At 32.1% G+C, this 16,259-nt stretch overlaps 2 protein-coding genes across 5 annotated transcripts in view; one reads left to right on the forward strand and one right to left on the reverse strand.

The window, feature by feature from the left end:
* LOC123266732 overlaps positions 1-16,259 on the forward strand; it is a 751,444-nt gene that overhangs the window by 463,194 nt on the left and 271,991 nt on the right. For all 4 annotated transcript variants that reach the window (XM_044731127.1, XM_044731129.1, XM_044731128.1 and 1 more), the window contains exon 6: positions 845-1,096. In XM_044731127.1, the coding sequence (XP_044587062.1) occupies positions 845-1,096 (252 nt within the window). The remainder of the gene's footprint in view (positions 1-844; positions 1,097-16,259) is intronic.
* On the reverse strand, positions 7,409-9,816 carry LOC123266737. Its single transcript, XM_044731136.1, has 3 exons — positions 9,526-9,816; positions 9,302-9,358; positions 7,409-8,746 (listed from the first exon to the last, which is right to left on the reverse strand). Exons 1-3 carry the CDS (start codon positions 9,710-9,712, stop codon positions 8,067-8,069), a joined length of 924 nt encoding a protein of 307 aa, XP_044587071.1. The 5' UTR covers positions 9,713-9,816; the 3' UTR covers positions 7,409-8,066.

A 16,259-nucleotide genomic window follows, 5' to 3' on the forward strand; every position in this document is an offset into this window, starting at 1 on the left:
GAAAAATTAATGGATTTTCGAGCTTTTTTTTCATATCAAATTTTTCTTCTATTTGTTTTTAAAGGGGTTACACGCAGTGGCGAGATTCAAAAAGACATCCCTTTATAAATTTTTGATGGAAGCAGTTTTTATTTATCAATTACAAGTGATAGTAATTCAAATAGAGCCTACTTTTAAAAATACAATATTGCATCGATCATTTAAAAATATTAATGTACACCGCTCCTGTAGATGATGTCCCGAACGATTTTTAAAGAAAGACCCTTGGCGGTGATCTTTATTTCGGCGGTTTGGATTATTTGAAATCAAAAAATATGTTAGATTCATTCGAAGAATAAATAAATGCAGGTATTGAACGAAGAAATTATCCAAATTTCGATTCTTGACAAAATAGCATTTACTTGAAAAAAACTTTTTCGTTTTTGACTGAAACTTTTGCTCCAAAATGTTAAAAAAGAAAATAGTAATAGTTTTTTTAAATCTTATTCATTTGTTCAATACCTGAGGAATATATTTAAGAAGATATTGTAAAAATTTGAGACCGATCGGTTGAGCCATTTCGGAAAATTTGAGATCATCATTTTTGAAAATACCGTTTTGAGAAAAACGTGTTTAAAGTTTCCTACTTGCTTTCTAACACTTTAACATGGATTTATGAATTCAGGTATATTTCCGAAAATGTTTGTCGGATTGGCTTCAAATTTTCAAAGAATATGCTTAAATATATGTACAAAAATTAAAAAAAAATCGTTTTTTTGAAAATTCTTACTGCGTATAACTCTTTAATCCATTCTTCAAAGTTAATGATAATCATTAAAAATACATTTACTGAATGTTAACATAGGTATGGAAGTCCACATCATAGTAGATCACAGTCAGTGAAGACACCCGGAAGCAGATCATCAGGACGTCCAAATTACTTGTGTCTTCCCCAACAAAGATCAAGAGTCGCTAGTATGCCGAACACGGGCGTGGAAGAAGAATACTACAGGCTAAGACATTTCAGTATAACTGGAAAGGGTATCGTTAATCGTGGTGATTCTCTTAAAAGCCGAAGATCTCGCTCTAACAATAGTGTGGCTTCCAGCAACTCAAGGTAAGCACATCCAGGAACTGATTTCATTTCATTTAATCAACTATCTTTTTCTAAAATTCTTAGGTTTTATTGTCATTCCGTCTAGCTGTCCAGCTTAGAGTATGTAAATAATAATTGTAATTGTTATTGTAATTTATTGACAAGATCGTAAGACAAAGTCCTCTAACGGTCCTAAGATAATACATAGGATAGGATATGTACAGAGTACTTTGTAAAAAATAGCATACGAAGTATAACAATAAAAAATATGAAATAAGTCTAACAACAGTAATGATATTAAGGTCTCTTAACGTCAATTCATAACTGAAAAGAAAAATATTCAAAAAGAAAAAGTCCGGTTATTTCTCTGTGCCGAGCAACGTTGTGATTCATTCTGATGCGCTCACACAACAAGGCATTCTTGTTCAACATTAGCATGCCATAGAATATAATTGCCCAAACCGGCGATTATAAGGCGAGAGCCATCCGAGGTCAAGCCGAGGTCCACTGATATGCTCTCCACGTCGCTTACGTAATACAAACCGCATACAATTGTTCAACGTAACTGCTAGCTTCTTCTCAAGGTTTAGATTTAGATTAGTAAGAGCTACTGCACAGTAATCAAAGATAGGAAGGACCGAGCTGGTAACGAGCTGCCGTTTCAGATTGATGTTAAGTTCATTAACAGATTGACGAAGACGATGCAGCATTTTTGATGCAGTACTACATGTCCTTAGCGGGAAGTTGCAGGGATAGCCTTTAGGGTCAACCATTTTCCTAATTTTTCCAATTCTGAACGCATCCACGAACTCATCTCCACCCAATGCAGCATCAAGCACTTTGATCAGCGACTTAGACAGCTCCTTAACATCTTCGCCGTCTACCTCCGGTAGCCCAGTTACGACAAGCTAATGACCTACTTGATCACAAGCAGCACGGAGTAGGACAGCCTCATCAGCAGCAGACAGCTTAAGCTCCGTTGCATTTACGTCATTAGTTTTTGCTGAAACAGCATCAACTCTCGTATTAGTCGCAGTCTGCTCAGCCTTGAGTTTACTAAAGTCAGTACGTAATGCCATGACTTCATCAGCAACTTTATCAAGCTTGGCTCCAAATCCACCCAACTTCTGATCGATTGACTCCAAGAATGTAACAACTCTGTCATCAGTGACAATGCAGGTTGGACACTTCGTTTGTAGCTTGACTCCGGCAACGCGGGTACTATTAACATTCAGCCGTACAACTGCACAGTCTGCATGATAACTATGCTTGCAAGATGCTCCTGTGGTAAGTCCCTCGGCGACACGATCGATAATGTCATGCATAGCAGAGCACACAAGTTACCTTACCCATGTTCACTACAAATTTCCACAAAAAACAACAGATGGCGCCTCTTGATAATAATGCGCTCTGCAAATCGACAGCGTAGTAACTCACGTGTTTTACCTAACCTCTACGCGAAGGCCGAGGAAAACTAAGTCAAATTGATGAGCTAATGTTTAAGACTCGGACAATGTTTTGATAATCAGCGAAACCGGAAAATTTTTACGATCACAATAATACCACTTCAGCCTCACTTGCAACTAACCACTTACACACTTTGCAAAACTTAGAGCATAGAAAGAAAACGTGTGCACTCTGTACAAATTGAGTCGGTAATAATATTTTTTTTTTTTTTTATTAAATTAATTAATATTTAATTTTATTTTACCAGGATACAATCCTCAATACAAAATTTTACATTAGAGTTAGCTTGAGGAGTAAAAACAATAATTATTGTGTTCTGGTCCGTTCCGGGATAACACGCGAAATCGTGAAGTGTTCCACATTTTTACAAGTATAAATAATGCTGTGAAGCGGGAAAGAATAGGAGTAACGGTAATTATTACGTGAAGCGTTCCACATTCACGTAACAGAATATTGGTAGGAAAGGATTGAGAAAGGAATGTGGAGAGGATCATCTTAATGTGAGTTTATAGAATATACGAGAAAAAATTATTAGATAGCTTGGACTGGAATTTGAACCCAGACCCTTCCGAAGACATGTCGGTTACTCTACCATTTGAGCTATTCAGTCTATACTTAATTTCCTTTCGTTTATTCTATATACATTAAGCCACACAAAAAAAAATTGTGTGTATACCGGGCGCCACCTATCTACGGGCATGTTTTTCGACCCGCTGAACACGAATTTCAAGTCAGTTTAGGCCGTCCAGCCTTCAATTCCGAGTAAATTGCAAAAAACCCCAAAAAATAGCGAAAATTCGATGTTTTGGCAATAAAAGAAATTTTGAGATCTAAGGCAAACATAATGTTCATGTATTTTGGTCTGTTAAATACTAATTTTGATCGTACTTTAATCATAAACCGTTTTAAGTCTAAAAAAAAAAGGTGTGTGTGCGATTCACACACGATAGAAGTGAAACTTCAGTGAATCGACAAAAGAATGAGATGAATATTTATAACAAGGGTAGGATAATTACAAAGTTTAATTGTTCAAAAATGAAAGTATTTTGATTAATTTTAAAAGATATTTTATATTTTATTTAACATATGTTACATAATCTATTACTCAAGTTCCATATTTTCAGTTTCAACAAATGATACAAGAGGCTTATGATAACTAAAATACGATACAAATATTTTAGTTTCAATTTGGTTGATATATCTTTGGAACACTGCATCTATTACCGTTTTTGATCTTGTAGTTGATTGAGTGCGATTGTTACACATTTTTAAATAAAATGTTGTATCGAGAAACTCAATCAAAGGAAGCGCTGTATCTGATGCAAAATTTATGTTAAAATCCCCACTTAAAATCATCGGAATTTTATCATAATTCTTTTTGAGAATTCGCGATACCTCTGGGGTATATTTGATCAAATTTTCATGTATAAATTCAATAACTGATTTTATTGATTGGTTGGGAAAGATGTAAATTGCTACGATCAAAATTAAATCTCCTTGGTCATTTCTGCTCTCACAGGCACATATTTCTCCAACTTTCGAAAGCTGAACAGACAATGATTCTAGCTGTTGTGCATTGAGATCCATTTGTGGCGTAACAACACGGGCTCCATCATTTACGTTGTGATAAATTGCTACTCCGCCTGCCCTCGTACGTGGTCTTTTGTAATTAACAACAATATTAAAATTTGGAATGTCTACAATATCTTCATTATTCATCCATGTCTCCGAAAGAATTTAAAAATTTGACGATGACACCATATTGTCATGTTGCAGATCTTGTACATGAGCTCGTAAGCTTTGACAGTTAAAGGTAAACAGTGACATCCCTTTTCTTTTATTTAAGAAATCATATAAAACATTTTGTAATTGTCTCAAGTCGATTCAAGTTCAGCCTTCGAAATTCATGTTGTAGATCAATTGTAGATACTGACGCTCTTCGGCCATGGTAAAATTTTTATCATTTTTTTGAAACGAGATATAAGCCGTTTATTGATGTAACTCGTGATAATGCGACGTACAGGAGTTGTTGAACGTGTGATTTATCATATTCATATACAATCTCACCAAAAGTAGCTCCCTGGGACTTGTGAATCGTCATTGCACATGCAGAGACTAATGGGAAATGATTACGTTTTACAATAACGGTTTTATTAGGGTACTAGTGGTATAGATGATGTTCTGCGATCTATTGGTACTGCCAGTGGATGAAGATTATTTTTTGAATTGATGCCGCTGCCTTTCTTCTCAATTTTTCTCCGATTTTTGGAGATTCTGGAAATTCTAGCCATAAACGACCTATCTCTCCTTTGTCATTATATTCAATGAAAATTAATTTTCCCGTCGCACCATTTGCTAATCCATCTGATACATCGATGTTAGTTGTTATCATGTATGGTTTGTTCAAAACCAATGTAATTTGATATGGCAAACCTCCTGTATCAATAGTTGACATTTTATGTAATTTTTGACGCATAGAAGTTTGCTGTTTAACATTTCTACATCCAATATATATATCAGTTGCCTCTGAATTCACTTTTTCTTCTATAGAATTCAAAATTTTATTGTTGTATTCAGCAACTGAATGATTATTAAAAAACAATCGTATACCGTCTGGACAAAGTCTCTCAGCTTCTTCTTCAGAGTAAATCCGTGACTCAATTAAATCTAGCTCTTCCTGATCTAACAACTGTCCATTACCAATTTTTGTTAATATTGTTGCAAAACTTTGATTAGCTTGTCGCATAACTTCGTTTAGTTCGAAAAATTTCAACCCTCGCCATAGTGTTGAACCTGCTATTTTGCGTTTTATTTGTTTGTAAATTGGGGTAGCACGAACTGGCGGTAGTTGACGTAGATCACCAATCAAAATTATATCTAATCCACCAAAATGGACTTCAAAATTACCGGTGATTTGCTTTAACCTTGAATCTATTTGGGACAACAACTCGGCTCCAATCATACTAATTTCATCGATAATCAATACACGAACATATTTAAAAGTGATCTATATTGTTGGGCTACTTCAATTGATAAAGGAAGCAACTTTGAAAGACTTATCTTCAGTGCAGTGTGTACTGTTGTCCCATTGATAGCCACAGCAGCTTTTACCAGTAGAAGCTAACAAGCGATATAAGCATTACAAAACCCATCACTTTCAGAATATCGATTATAAATTTCCATTAATAATTTAATAACAAATGTTTTACCACATCCAGCTGGTCCTGTAAAAAATATTTGCAGCGGAGGAGGATCTTCCAACTGAAGATTGTAATGACGTGCATCAAAAGTTCCTTTTGTTTTGGTTTGCCATTTTCATCAGCTCATAATATTGGTCGTTAGGCATTAAATTTCTTTCCGTTTTGCAATGGCACCAAGTTTATTTAGGGTTGCGAGACGTAAATCACTGTTTACATCCGAATTCGGATTGTCATATAGCGTTTGGAATGGATTAATTTCTGGAAATCTAGTGGCAATATCATGAATCTCATCGTCATCGTCTGCTTCTTCATTTTCGCGACATAGTTTTCGGCATAGCTCTATAGTTTTATTAATGTCTAAGTCAGATTCAAACTCTTTACGTCGCTCCAGAATTTGATTTTCATTTTCGTCGTAAATCCTAATAAATTTCATCTCTTCAAGAATCTCGAATTCTTCATTCCGAAATGGGATATGCAAAGTCACCATTTCTCTTTTTATACTCATTTATATCTGAGGCTATGTCATAATTCCTATAACGAATGATGCGTTGTTGCTTTCGACGAATATAATCACCTTGCGAATTTTTTAGTAAAATTAGCAACGAATTGTGCAAGTGATAATTCTTCCATTTCTTGTGGCCGCTTCTCGTATTTATCAAACCAGTTTTCCTTCCAAATACTTGTTGAATCTTCATCGATATTTAATTCATCTAATTCTTTTTGTGTTCGTCTAATACGCTGTCGTTCAATAGGCCAAACGGTGGGAATATAAACTATGGAGACTGAACTTCTAGACATAGGTTCACGAAGAAGGTACCACGCTGCTTCCTGGCTTGTTAATTCAACGGTGTTGAGCATATTAACACTCATTTTTCTAGTTATTTCTACTATATCAAACTCAGGGGTTTCATCCATGATTTCATGAATTTGTCTTTGTAAATTACTTATACCCCTATTAGTTTTATTGACATATTCAACAACATACGCTGCACATGAGTATTCTTCGATAATAAATTGCATATCTGTATTTGATTGTAAGACATTGAGAATAAAAGGATTGAAAGGGTTGTGCCATTTTTCTTTAGGTTGTCGCTTCAAAAATACTCTTAGGTCTGGTAATTCCAGCTTCAAGAATATGAAAATAATCATTATCAGAAGTTATATGATTTTGTGCATAAAACATTTCAATATTCTCGTAATCATTGTTCTCAAGATTAATTTGTATTTGTTTATACCGCTTAGCGTAATCAGCATATCCTGGATGATCTTTCTGCATTGGTTTTAATATTGTGAGTGGATTTACATGGCATAAATGGAGCATCAAATCGGCATTTCTGAGGTTGATTGGCATGTACTTTTTTATAACAGGTAAAGGTATGTTTGTGACTTTGCAAGCGAATATGTCCAGAAGCTTCTGATGAAGAAATTGATATCAATTGATCAATCATCATTACAGTATCTTGATAGTTTGTACCAAGAGGATCTGATGGAGCGTCATTCAGCCACAATAAAATATGTGCATGAGGACTACCACGATGCTGAAATTCAATTCGTTTAAAATAGTCGACAACATAATAATTTCCAAATGGGCTGTTCTTCTTTGATTGGAGAATAGTTATCAATATATTGACTATTTTATTAAAATAGATAGCACAGGCTCACAGCATCTTCATTCACTAGTGTAGTCTTAGATATGTAATCCAGTGACGCAGCTTGTTCAGCTGAAATTTCAGTACCGTTATTTTTTAATTTGTACAATAATTGTATTAAATTGGTCCATCCGATTTCATTGGCACTCAAAGTAAGAAACATCGTAGGTTTTCCTAGTTGCCGAATCATCGCAAAAAGATCTCTTTTTCGATCGCTCCAATACCATACTGAATTTGGTATTGAGCGCAGAAAAGCTAAATTACTTTCGATACAATTATTAATGTAGTCAGCTGACTCAACTTGCTGCCGTGTAATATTAGTATTTTTTCCCACATGTTTAAATGCAATCGTAAGCGAGTCACGAACTCTTAACCTCATAATTTTCATTGCTAGATATAATAAATGATGTGGAGTAACTCCACGCCGATCTGATCTTCGTAATTCGCTAGTTGCTATTGCGAACGGTGTTGCATTTACTCCCTCTCTGAATTTTCGGAAATGACCCAAATAAATCGATGGGAAAGAAAGTTCTTCGGCATGTTCATCAAAAATTATACTTTTGGGAATATTATATTCTCCAGGAGCGATCCGTAAATACATATCTTCATTCCAAAGTAGAGTTTTCTGTTGTGCTGTTAGACTCTCTTCGACCGGTATATCTTCACTCATTTCTTCTAGATCGATTTCATTATTACTATTATTGTTGAAGAAGCTTTCATCAATTTTAATATCGTAAAATAAATAAAGTGGAGTTTGAAGCAAATACTGAAGCCATGCACGAATTGTCCTTTATTAACTAGTCCCATTAAATAGCTTGATCTATGTATTATTTTTCTTTTAATGTGTACGTTAATACAGTAATCATCATCGACATTACGGGGTAAGAGTTTTACCATATTGTTTACCTCGACTGGTACATTAATGATTTGTCCATAAATTCCATATTGCCCATGAACATGTCGTAACCGTCGAATTTGCATAAATGGAACTCGTGGTGAGACAAGTCTTTCCGAAATTAAGTCAAGCGGTGGTAAAACCTCAGGTATTTTTTCATATTTAAAACCGTTATAAGTAGACATTATAGGAATCACTTTCCTCCCAATTGCTTGGTAACACGTGTTGCACAGTAAAATATCTTCAACTGTATTGTAATTTTCAACTATTACCCTTAATAATTGTTCATCTTCAGCACGTGGTGATTTTAAATCTAACTTAAACCACAATCGATCACAAACGGAGCACTTATGACCAAACATATTGTTTAAAAACTTGTCGTTAAATTCTTTATGAGCAAACTTATTTCGACGAAACCGTGAGTATGGAATTTCTGGCTGTACATCTACTGGAGGGTTATCTGAAAAAAAACAATTCAAAGTATGTAACGAGTTATCTATCGACTGTGTATTGAGAATCAATTCCTTAAAAAACTAAAATTTTTTACATCGTAAATTCGAAAAATGTATATAAAATTAATTTTAAAAACTCATTTTAAGATAATGATTATTTTCAAATATGGTTATTGAATTATATGTACCATTTAAAAATTATCCACTCTTTAGTTTAAAATTAAATTATTTTTTTTTTTTATCATTTTAATTTTGAATTTTTTTACAATTTATTTTACCATTCAAAAATATTCATCCGTCTTAAAATTGTTTTTTTTTTCCTATAAATCTAAATATTAAATCATTTTGTTAATTTAAGAATTATTGAATTATTGAATATAAGTTTAAATTAAATTAAATTTTTTTTAATATTTTAAATCATGAATTGTAAATTAGGTACATGTTTTTAAATTAAATTTTTAAGTTTTTTAAGTTTTTTCATTAAAATTATTATTAAATTGAAAAATTTCTTTAAATTATTTAACATTAAATGATGAAAGTTAGTATTAATTATTAGTACTTACAATCATTATTTACTAAATTATATCCCGTTGGAACACTATTTTGTTGCTGAGAGTGGTTTAAAACAGAAAAAAATAAATAAGGTTAGACACATGATGTATTGAGGTTATATATATATATATATATAATCCATGATCAGTTTAAAATAAAAATCAAATTTATTGATTGAAAAACATTGATATATTAGTTTATACTTAAAACAGGATTAAAAAATATTTACACTTACCATTTATTACATCAGTCACATTGACACTTATATCTGAACATCTATTTTGATTGTTCAATAATTGTTTTTTACGTGCACGAAACTCGCGACTACGTTCTGTTGAACTTTTTGCTGAATTTTTTTTCATTTTAATTTCATTTTTTTTGCGTCGATATTGACGACACATTTCGGCATTAGTTTTCGGCATTTTATAAAATTTATTATTTAGTACAAGATATAAAAATACTCACAAACAGTTAAATAATAACACACCACGCTATCTTACTAAAACGCTGTAATACGCAGCCGCATACAGTGTACAGTAAACTCACGTAGTTTTCACATGCACTACACACGTTAAATGCTCAAATACAAGCACGTATTAAACAGTGTGCAATATACATACACACTGACATCTGCTCTCTCGCTCTGGCTCACAAATTACAGGCGACTATGCTTAGAAGACGGGAGTGGGGACGCTACGAAGTATGGCACAAAGAGGAGAGACCGATAATATACAAATTGTATGTATATTTCTGTCTCATTCTTTCCCCTGGCTTCATCCTACACATTTTTGTATTTGTGTCTCTTACCTGTCGTTTTTTCGTTGCATCCGGTTTGAAATCACAACGATTCTAAAGAAGTTTCACTTCAAAAAATGGTGAAAAATAATCAAAAATTGCAAAAATTGAAGAAAATTGGGATTATCTTGGTATACAAAATTTTGGAGACCTGGATTGATGAAGATTATTACGTAATTTAATCTGCTTGATCTTATTCTGCAATAAATTTGGCCTCTAGTCCCCTCAAACATTTATAAAATTGCAAAAAATCGATTAAAATGCAGAAAATTGCTGCTCCAAAAATGAAAAAAAATCTTTTAAACACAATTAAATAAATTTCTTGTATTTTTCATTAAAAAATACAAGATTAATGTCTGAAAATGCAAAAAAAATTGTAAAATCTACGAAAATGATGTATAAACAGCATTAGAAGAATGATTTTCCTAACTTTTAAACTGTTTTCCGGTGGTATCAAACTCTTTTATTTTCAAATGATCTACGGAGTGGATTTCTTTTTCGTTTGTTATTTTCTTCTGGTAAATCTCTTTTAAATGTCCAGCAATAGTCTGCCATCATGTTGATATTCCAATTTTCTTGATACCTTGTCTCCATTTCACTTATGTCACCCTGACCAGACGCTGATACTGGGTTTTCGAATCCCTGCATCATGAAGTACTCTTCACTTGTACCTGTCATGACGGCACATACACCGTTAACCCAGGGACTCTGTCAGATGGTTCTGTTGCCCACCTTCACCCCAAGGAGGTGCCCTGATTGCAAGTGCAAGCGATCATGCAATGATGAAGTCTGAAGTCTAAATGAAGTCTGCAGATCGAAGAAGTTGAAAACCCAACATGATGGCAAATTTTTACTAAATAAAGGAAAAGGTGGAAGAAGAGGTGTCCACGTCGTAGATCATTTGAGAACGAAACAGTACAATACCCTCGAAAAACCGTTAAAAATCCAATTTGTCAACATTCTTGGATCTTAATCTTGTATTTTTTTAATAAAAAATACAAGAAATTTATTCAATTGTGTTTAAAAGATTTTTTTTCATTTTTGGAGCAGCAATTTTCTGCTATTTAATCGATTTTTTGCAATTTTATAAATGTTTGAGGAGACTATAGGCCAAATTTATTATAGAAAAAGATCAAGCAGATTAAATTACATAAAAATCTTCATCAATCCAGGTCCCCAAAATTTTTTATACCAAGATAATCCTAATTTTCTTCGATTTTTTATGTTTTTTTACAATTTTTTTAGATTTAAAACGGTTTATGATTAAAGTACGATCAAAATTAGTATTTAACAGACCAAAATACATGAAAATTAAGCTTGCCTTAGATCTCAAAATTTTTTTTCTTGCCAAAACATCGAATTTTCACTATTTTTTGGGGTTTTTTGCAATTTACTCGAAATTGAAGGCTGGAAGGCCTAAACTGACTTGAAATTCGTATTCAGCGGGTCGAAAAACATGCCCGTAGATAGGTGGTGCCCGGTGTACAGACAACTTTTTTTTTGTGTGCCGGTGTTATAATTAATTGTGATAAATAAATATAGATAGATATAATAAAATAAAGGAAAAAAATATAAATATGGAATTACACAGCGCCGTTATAACTTAACCATCAGTCAGTACCTTCTAGGTGATCTCTGATAAAATAGCAAGCCTTACAAAAGGCAAATAATTTTTTAGTCGAGTCGGTGCTCTATGATTCCAGAAATACTGGATCTATACCCCTTGGAGTTTCATGGTTGGACCACTGGCTCAGGAACTTTTCTCTAGGTATTTGGTAGTCTGGACAGTCAGAGAGTAGATGTAGGATGTTGTCTGGTTTCTCGAGGCAGCAGCAGAGACAGTTCTTTGTGGGTGACAGCTTTATGTGAAGTTTTCCCATCGAGATATGGCAGGCGAAGATTGTGGAGAGGCGGCATTGGCAGAGCAGTTTTGCTAGGTGATCTGGTAGTTGGCTAAGGATGAACTTTGCGGAAGTATGGGATAAACTTGCGTTGTTGAAGTAGAAGAGACATGATTTGGAAAAATAATATCTTTCCATGTCACGTGAGTGTCTATAGTCTTTGTACTTTTCGAGAACCGCTGGCATCATGCTTCTCCAGTAGTCTGCTGTTATGTTGGAAAGCAGATCCTCTGCACCGATGTTTATTAGGATGTTTGAAAGTTGCTGGCACCAGTTAAGGCGGTCAGAGTTGAATGGAGTGTGCGTGAGCTGGACAAGTTTTTTGAGACATATTTTAGGCAGGCGGTTGCTGGGCATATCAAGTATCTTAATCACCCAGCTCAGGGCGGCTTTTAGACGGATTGCATAGTGTGGAGTACTTAGAAGAAGATTCAACAGACGTTTGAAGAAGTACAAGTTTGCCGATTCCAATCTTTCCAGGATAGTCTGACTCAGACCCCAAATGTGAGCAAGATATTCTATACTGGAGCGGATGATACTGCTATGTAGTTTAATTACGCCATTCCAGGTGCTGGTGTTGTTTATTAAGTATCCCAAGTACCGTGCTGGTCGCCATTTTGCTCTTCTTGATGGCTGAGTCTGTGGCGATAGTACCTTGTAGTGACGTCCAGAATGCGGTGCCTAGGTATTCGTAAGTTGGAACTATGTCTAAAGCTTCACCAAGGAAAGAAAAATTTGCAAGTTGCCTTGGAAGACGGCCGGTAGATCTGATAATGAGTATCTTGGTCTTCGTTGTATTGACTGTGAGTCCGTTTATTTTGTAGTATTCTTCTAAGATTTTTAGACTTCTGCGTAGTTTTACCTCCGTTGAAGCTACCAAGACGATATCATCAGCATAATTGTAACCCTGATTGTCCTCTAGTGTTATAGTTATTTTCACACATTTTAATCTCATCGCTTAAGTAAGTCAGACAGAGTTTTTTTTTCATTTTGTGGATAAGTAAACAGGTGTTATAAATTACTCTTTGTCTTACTGTCATCCAGCCTAGGGTTTCTAACATCAGTGTTAGATTCGTATACTTGTTAACACATAATATTGCACGCATCGCTTGATTTTGTAGCTTTTGTAAAATAGCGAATTTGTCGTCTGTATAATTAATCATTAACGTATTACAGTATTCGTAATGTGGATTGCTTTTAATTAAAAAAATTACCTACTGAGTATCTCAATCTATTGATTACATTAATTTTTTTGACAATTTTTTGACTAGTATAATGTGCATTGCTTTTAAAATTCAAATTATTATTGATCATCACTCCTAACTATTTTGTTTCTTTTACATACTTAATTACTATATCATTTATAAATAATTTACATTTATTTCTTATATTTTTATGCCTTTGATCGTGGATAGTCATATGTACAGTTTTATTTACATTTATTTAACCAGTTAAATAGTTTTTGAAGGTTCATATTTAATTTTTTTTTCAATTTCTTCTAAATTTTTACCACTCACCGCAATTCTCATATCATCAGCAAATAACGCACAATCAATCCCCTTTCTATTTAATATTATTATAATTTCATTAATATAAAGCAGAAATAGCAAAGGACCTAATTTGGACCCTTGTGGTACTCCAAACCAGTCTTTAGAAAATATATGGTATAAAGAATATCGATGGCGTTAAAAATGTATTGACAGAAGGTCAAGTGAATAAAATTAAAATTCGTAGTTCGTCATTATGAGTTGACTGAATGGTAATTCTGGACAGTGTCTCGGATAGCTTAAAGGAAAAGCAGTTGGCGTGATAACAAAAGATCCAGGTTCGAGTCCTGGTCTGGGCCGTCCGAATGATTTTTTCAGTCAAATTCACTTTTGATGACAAATTTATATACGAATTTTAAAATCGTTTATGCCTGGAGGGAATACAGGCAAACGATATTATAAATTATTAGATAAATAATTAGATAAATAATTAGATAAAAAAAAACATGCAATAGACTGGATAGCCAACAAATAAATTCAGACTTATAGTATCATAAAAACCAGTCTTTAGAAAATATATTGTACTAGGAATTTAATTCGCGCGTGGTGCGCGCGCGTTTTTAAATTTACTATAAGCGAATAATTAAATATACTGATTATAGTATATTGAATTGAAGTTTAGTGAAGAATAATCTGTTAAAAAATAGATTATAATGATTATTATTCCTTTCTTGAAAAATACCTCAGATGATTCTGCATTAATGATGGCACAGACTATTTAATAATTTTAAATAATACTCAAAAAATTAAAATAAAATAAATCGTATATGTATATTTAATATGTTTGAGAATTTATTTACATAAACATCAATATTTTTTGATTGATTTAAAAACAAATAATAAAATAGATATTTTAAAAAGTATAAGAAAAAACAACTAAATTATACGTTTTTTGTCGTTTAATAAGATTAACTTTAATAATAAATGGTTTTATTAACTAATCAACATGCAAGGAACCGAATAATCAAAGAAAATAAGTTCTATATTAACGTAATAGCTTAAATCAATGTAATTTGTAGTCAATATCGCAATTATTAGAACTCATTCAATTTAATCATTATTTTCATTTTATGTATTATTTTAAATATTAAAAATAAAATTGCTGTATCTTAAAAAGTTGATCCGTGGAATCGTCAATGCTTGCGTAGAATGGCATAAATTGTCAATATTAATGTTCACTGATAAAAAAATTAACTTGATTCAAGAAAATCATTTTGAAGAGTTTGATAATCTTGAATCAAGTGGAAAAACTCTTGATCTAAGAAATGATTCTTGATTTAAGAATTTTTCTACTTAATTCAAGATTATCAAACTCTTCAAAATGATTTTCTTGGTTTAAGAATTTCTCACTTGATTCAAGTTAATTTTTCTATCAGTGGAGATATAAAATATGAATATATTTATATTTTAAAATCAAAATTTAATGATAACTTTCCATTTTACGTGTTATTTCAAATATAATAATCGAATTGCTGTATTTAAAAAAATTTATCCGTGGAATCGTCGATGCATGCGTAGCATGGCATAAATTCTTAATATTAATATAGATACAAAATATAAGATATTTATAATTTTAAATTAAAATTCAATGATAATTTTCCATTTTACGTGTTATTTTAAATATAAAAATAGAATTGCTGTATTTAAAAAAATTTATCCGTGGAATCATCGATGCATGCGTAGCATGGCATAAATTCTTAACATTAATATAGATACAAAATATAAGATATTTATAATTCTAAATTAAAATTCAATGATAATTTTCCATTTTACGTGTTATTTTAAATATAAAAATAGAATTGCTGTATTTAAAAAAATTTATCCGTGGAATCGTCGATGCTTGTGTAGCATGGCATAAATGATCAACATCAATATAGATACAAAATATTAATATATCTATAATTTTAAATTAATATTTAATGATTATTTATCATTTTACGTGTTATTTTAGATATAAAAATAGAATTGCTGTATTTAAAAGAGTTGATCCGTGGAATCGTCGATGCTCGCGTAGCATGGCATAAATTATCAACATTAATATAGGATACCGAAAATTAATATATTTATAACTTCAAACTGTTATAATCGTCTAATTAGCGAATTGATTTTCAAAATATTAAATAATTAAAAATCTCGTAATAACGTAAATATAATTATATTAAATATACTTTTATCTATTAAATTCGTAACTTTTAAAGAAAGTATACAATTTATAAAATTTTCGAACAGATGTAATCTATGCTGTGATAAATAATTATTTTTTAATTATATTTAATAAATATATAATATGTTAAAATCGTGCTCAAACGTTATACTTTGAAAACCTGCGTAAATAATGTTGAATGTAAATTATATTTTAAAGCTTCCAATTATCAGTTCAACAAAATTTTAATATTACACTTTCAAAAAAATATATTTTAGGAATTTAATAGTTTTTCAATTATAGCTTTAATTATTCATAATACTAATTATTTTAGGGTTATTATTTATCATATAATTCTTTATAGACATAATTTTTTATTGTAGTATTATTTCTATTACAATTTAAATATATTTTTAAAGAATTCCACGATTTAACTCGTGACATTGCAACATATAATTGACTATGATTAAACACTTCTTTTCGTAGATCAATGCCGATTTTTTTGAAAGTTTGACCTTGTGCTTTATTAATTGTCATGGCAAATGCGAGTCTTATTGGAAATTGTCTGCGTTTGAATGTAAAC

This window comes from Cotesia glomerata, linkage group LG6, assembly GCF_020080835.1.
Source record: "Cotesia glomerata isolate CgM1 linkage group LG6, MPM_Cglom_v2.3, whole genome shotgun sequence".
In the NCBI taxonomy this organism is placed as follows: Eukaryota; Metazoa; Arthropoda; class Insecta; order Hymenoptera; family Braconidae; genus Cotesia; species Cotesia glomerata.

Bases quoted from the DNA above. Each gene is read 5' to 3' on its own strand.
- LOC123266737 (XM_044731136.1), bottom strand. From the start codon at position 9,712: ATGCCGAAAACTAATGCCGAAATGTGTCGTCAATATCGACGCAAAAAA. The intron at 9,359-9,525 runs GTAAGTGTAAAT...TTTCTGTTTTAA, and splicing joins TGTGACTGATGTAATAAATG to ACCACTCTCAGCAACAAAAT. The intron at 8,747-9,301 runs GTAAGTACTAAT...GTTTTTTTTCAG, and splicing joins TAATTTAGTAAATAATGATT to ATAACCCTCCAGTAGATGTA.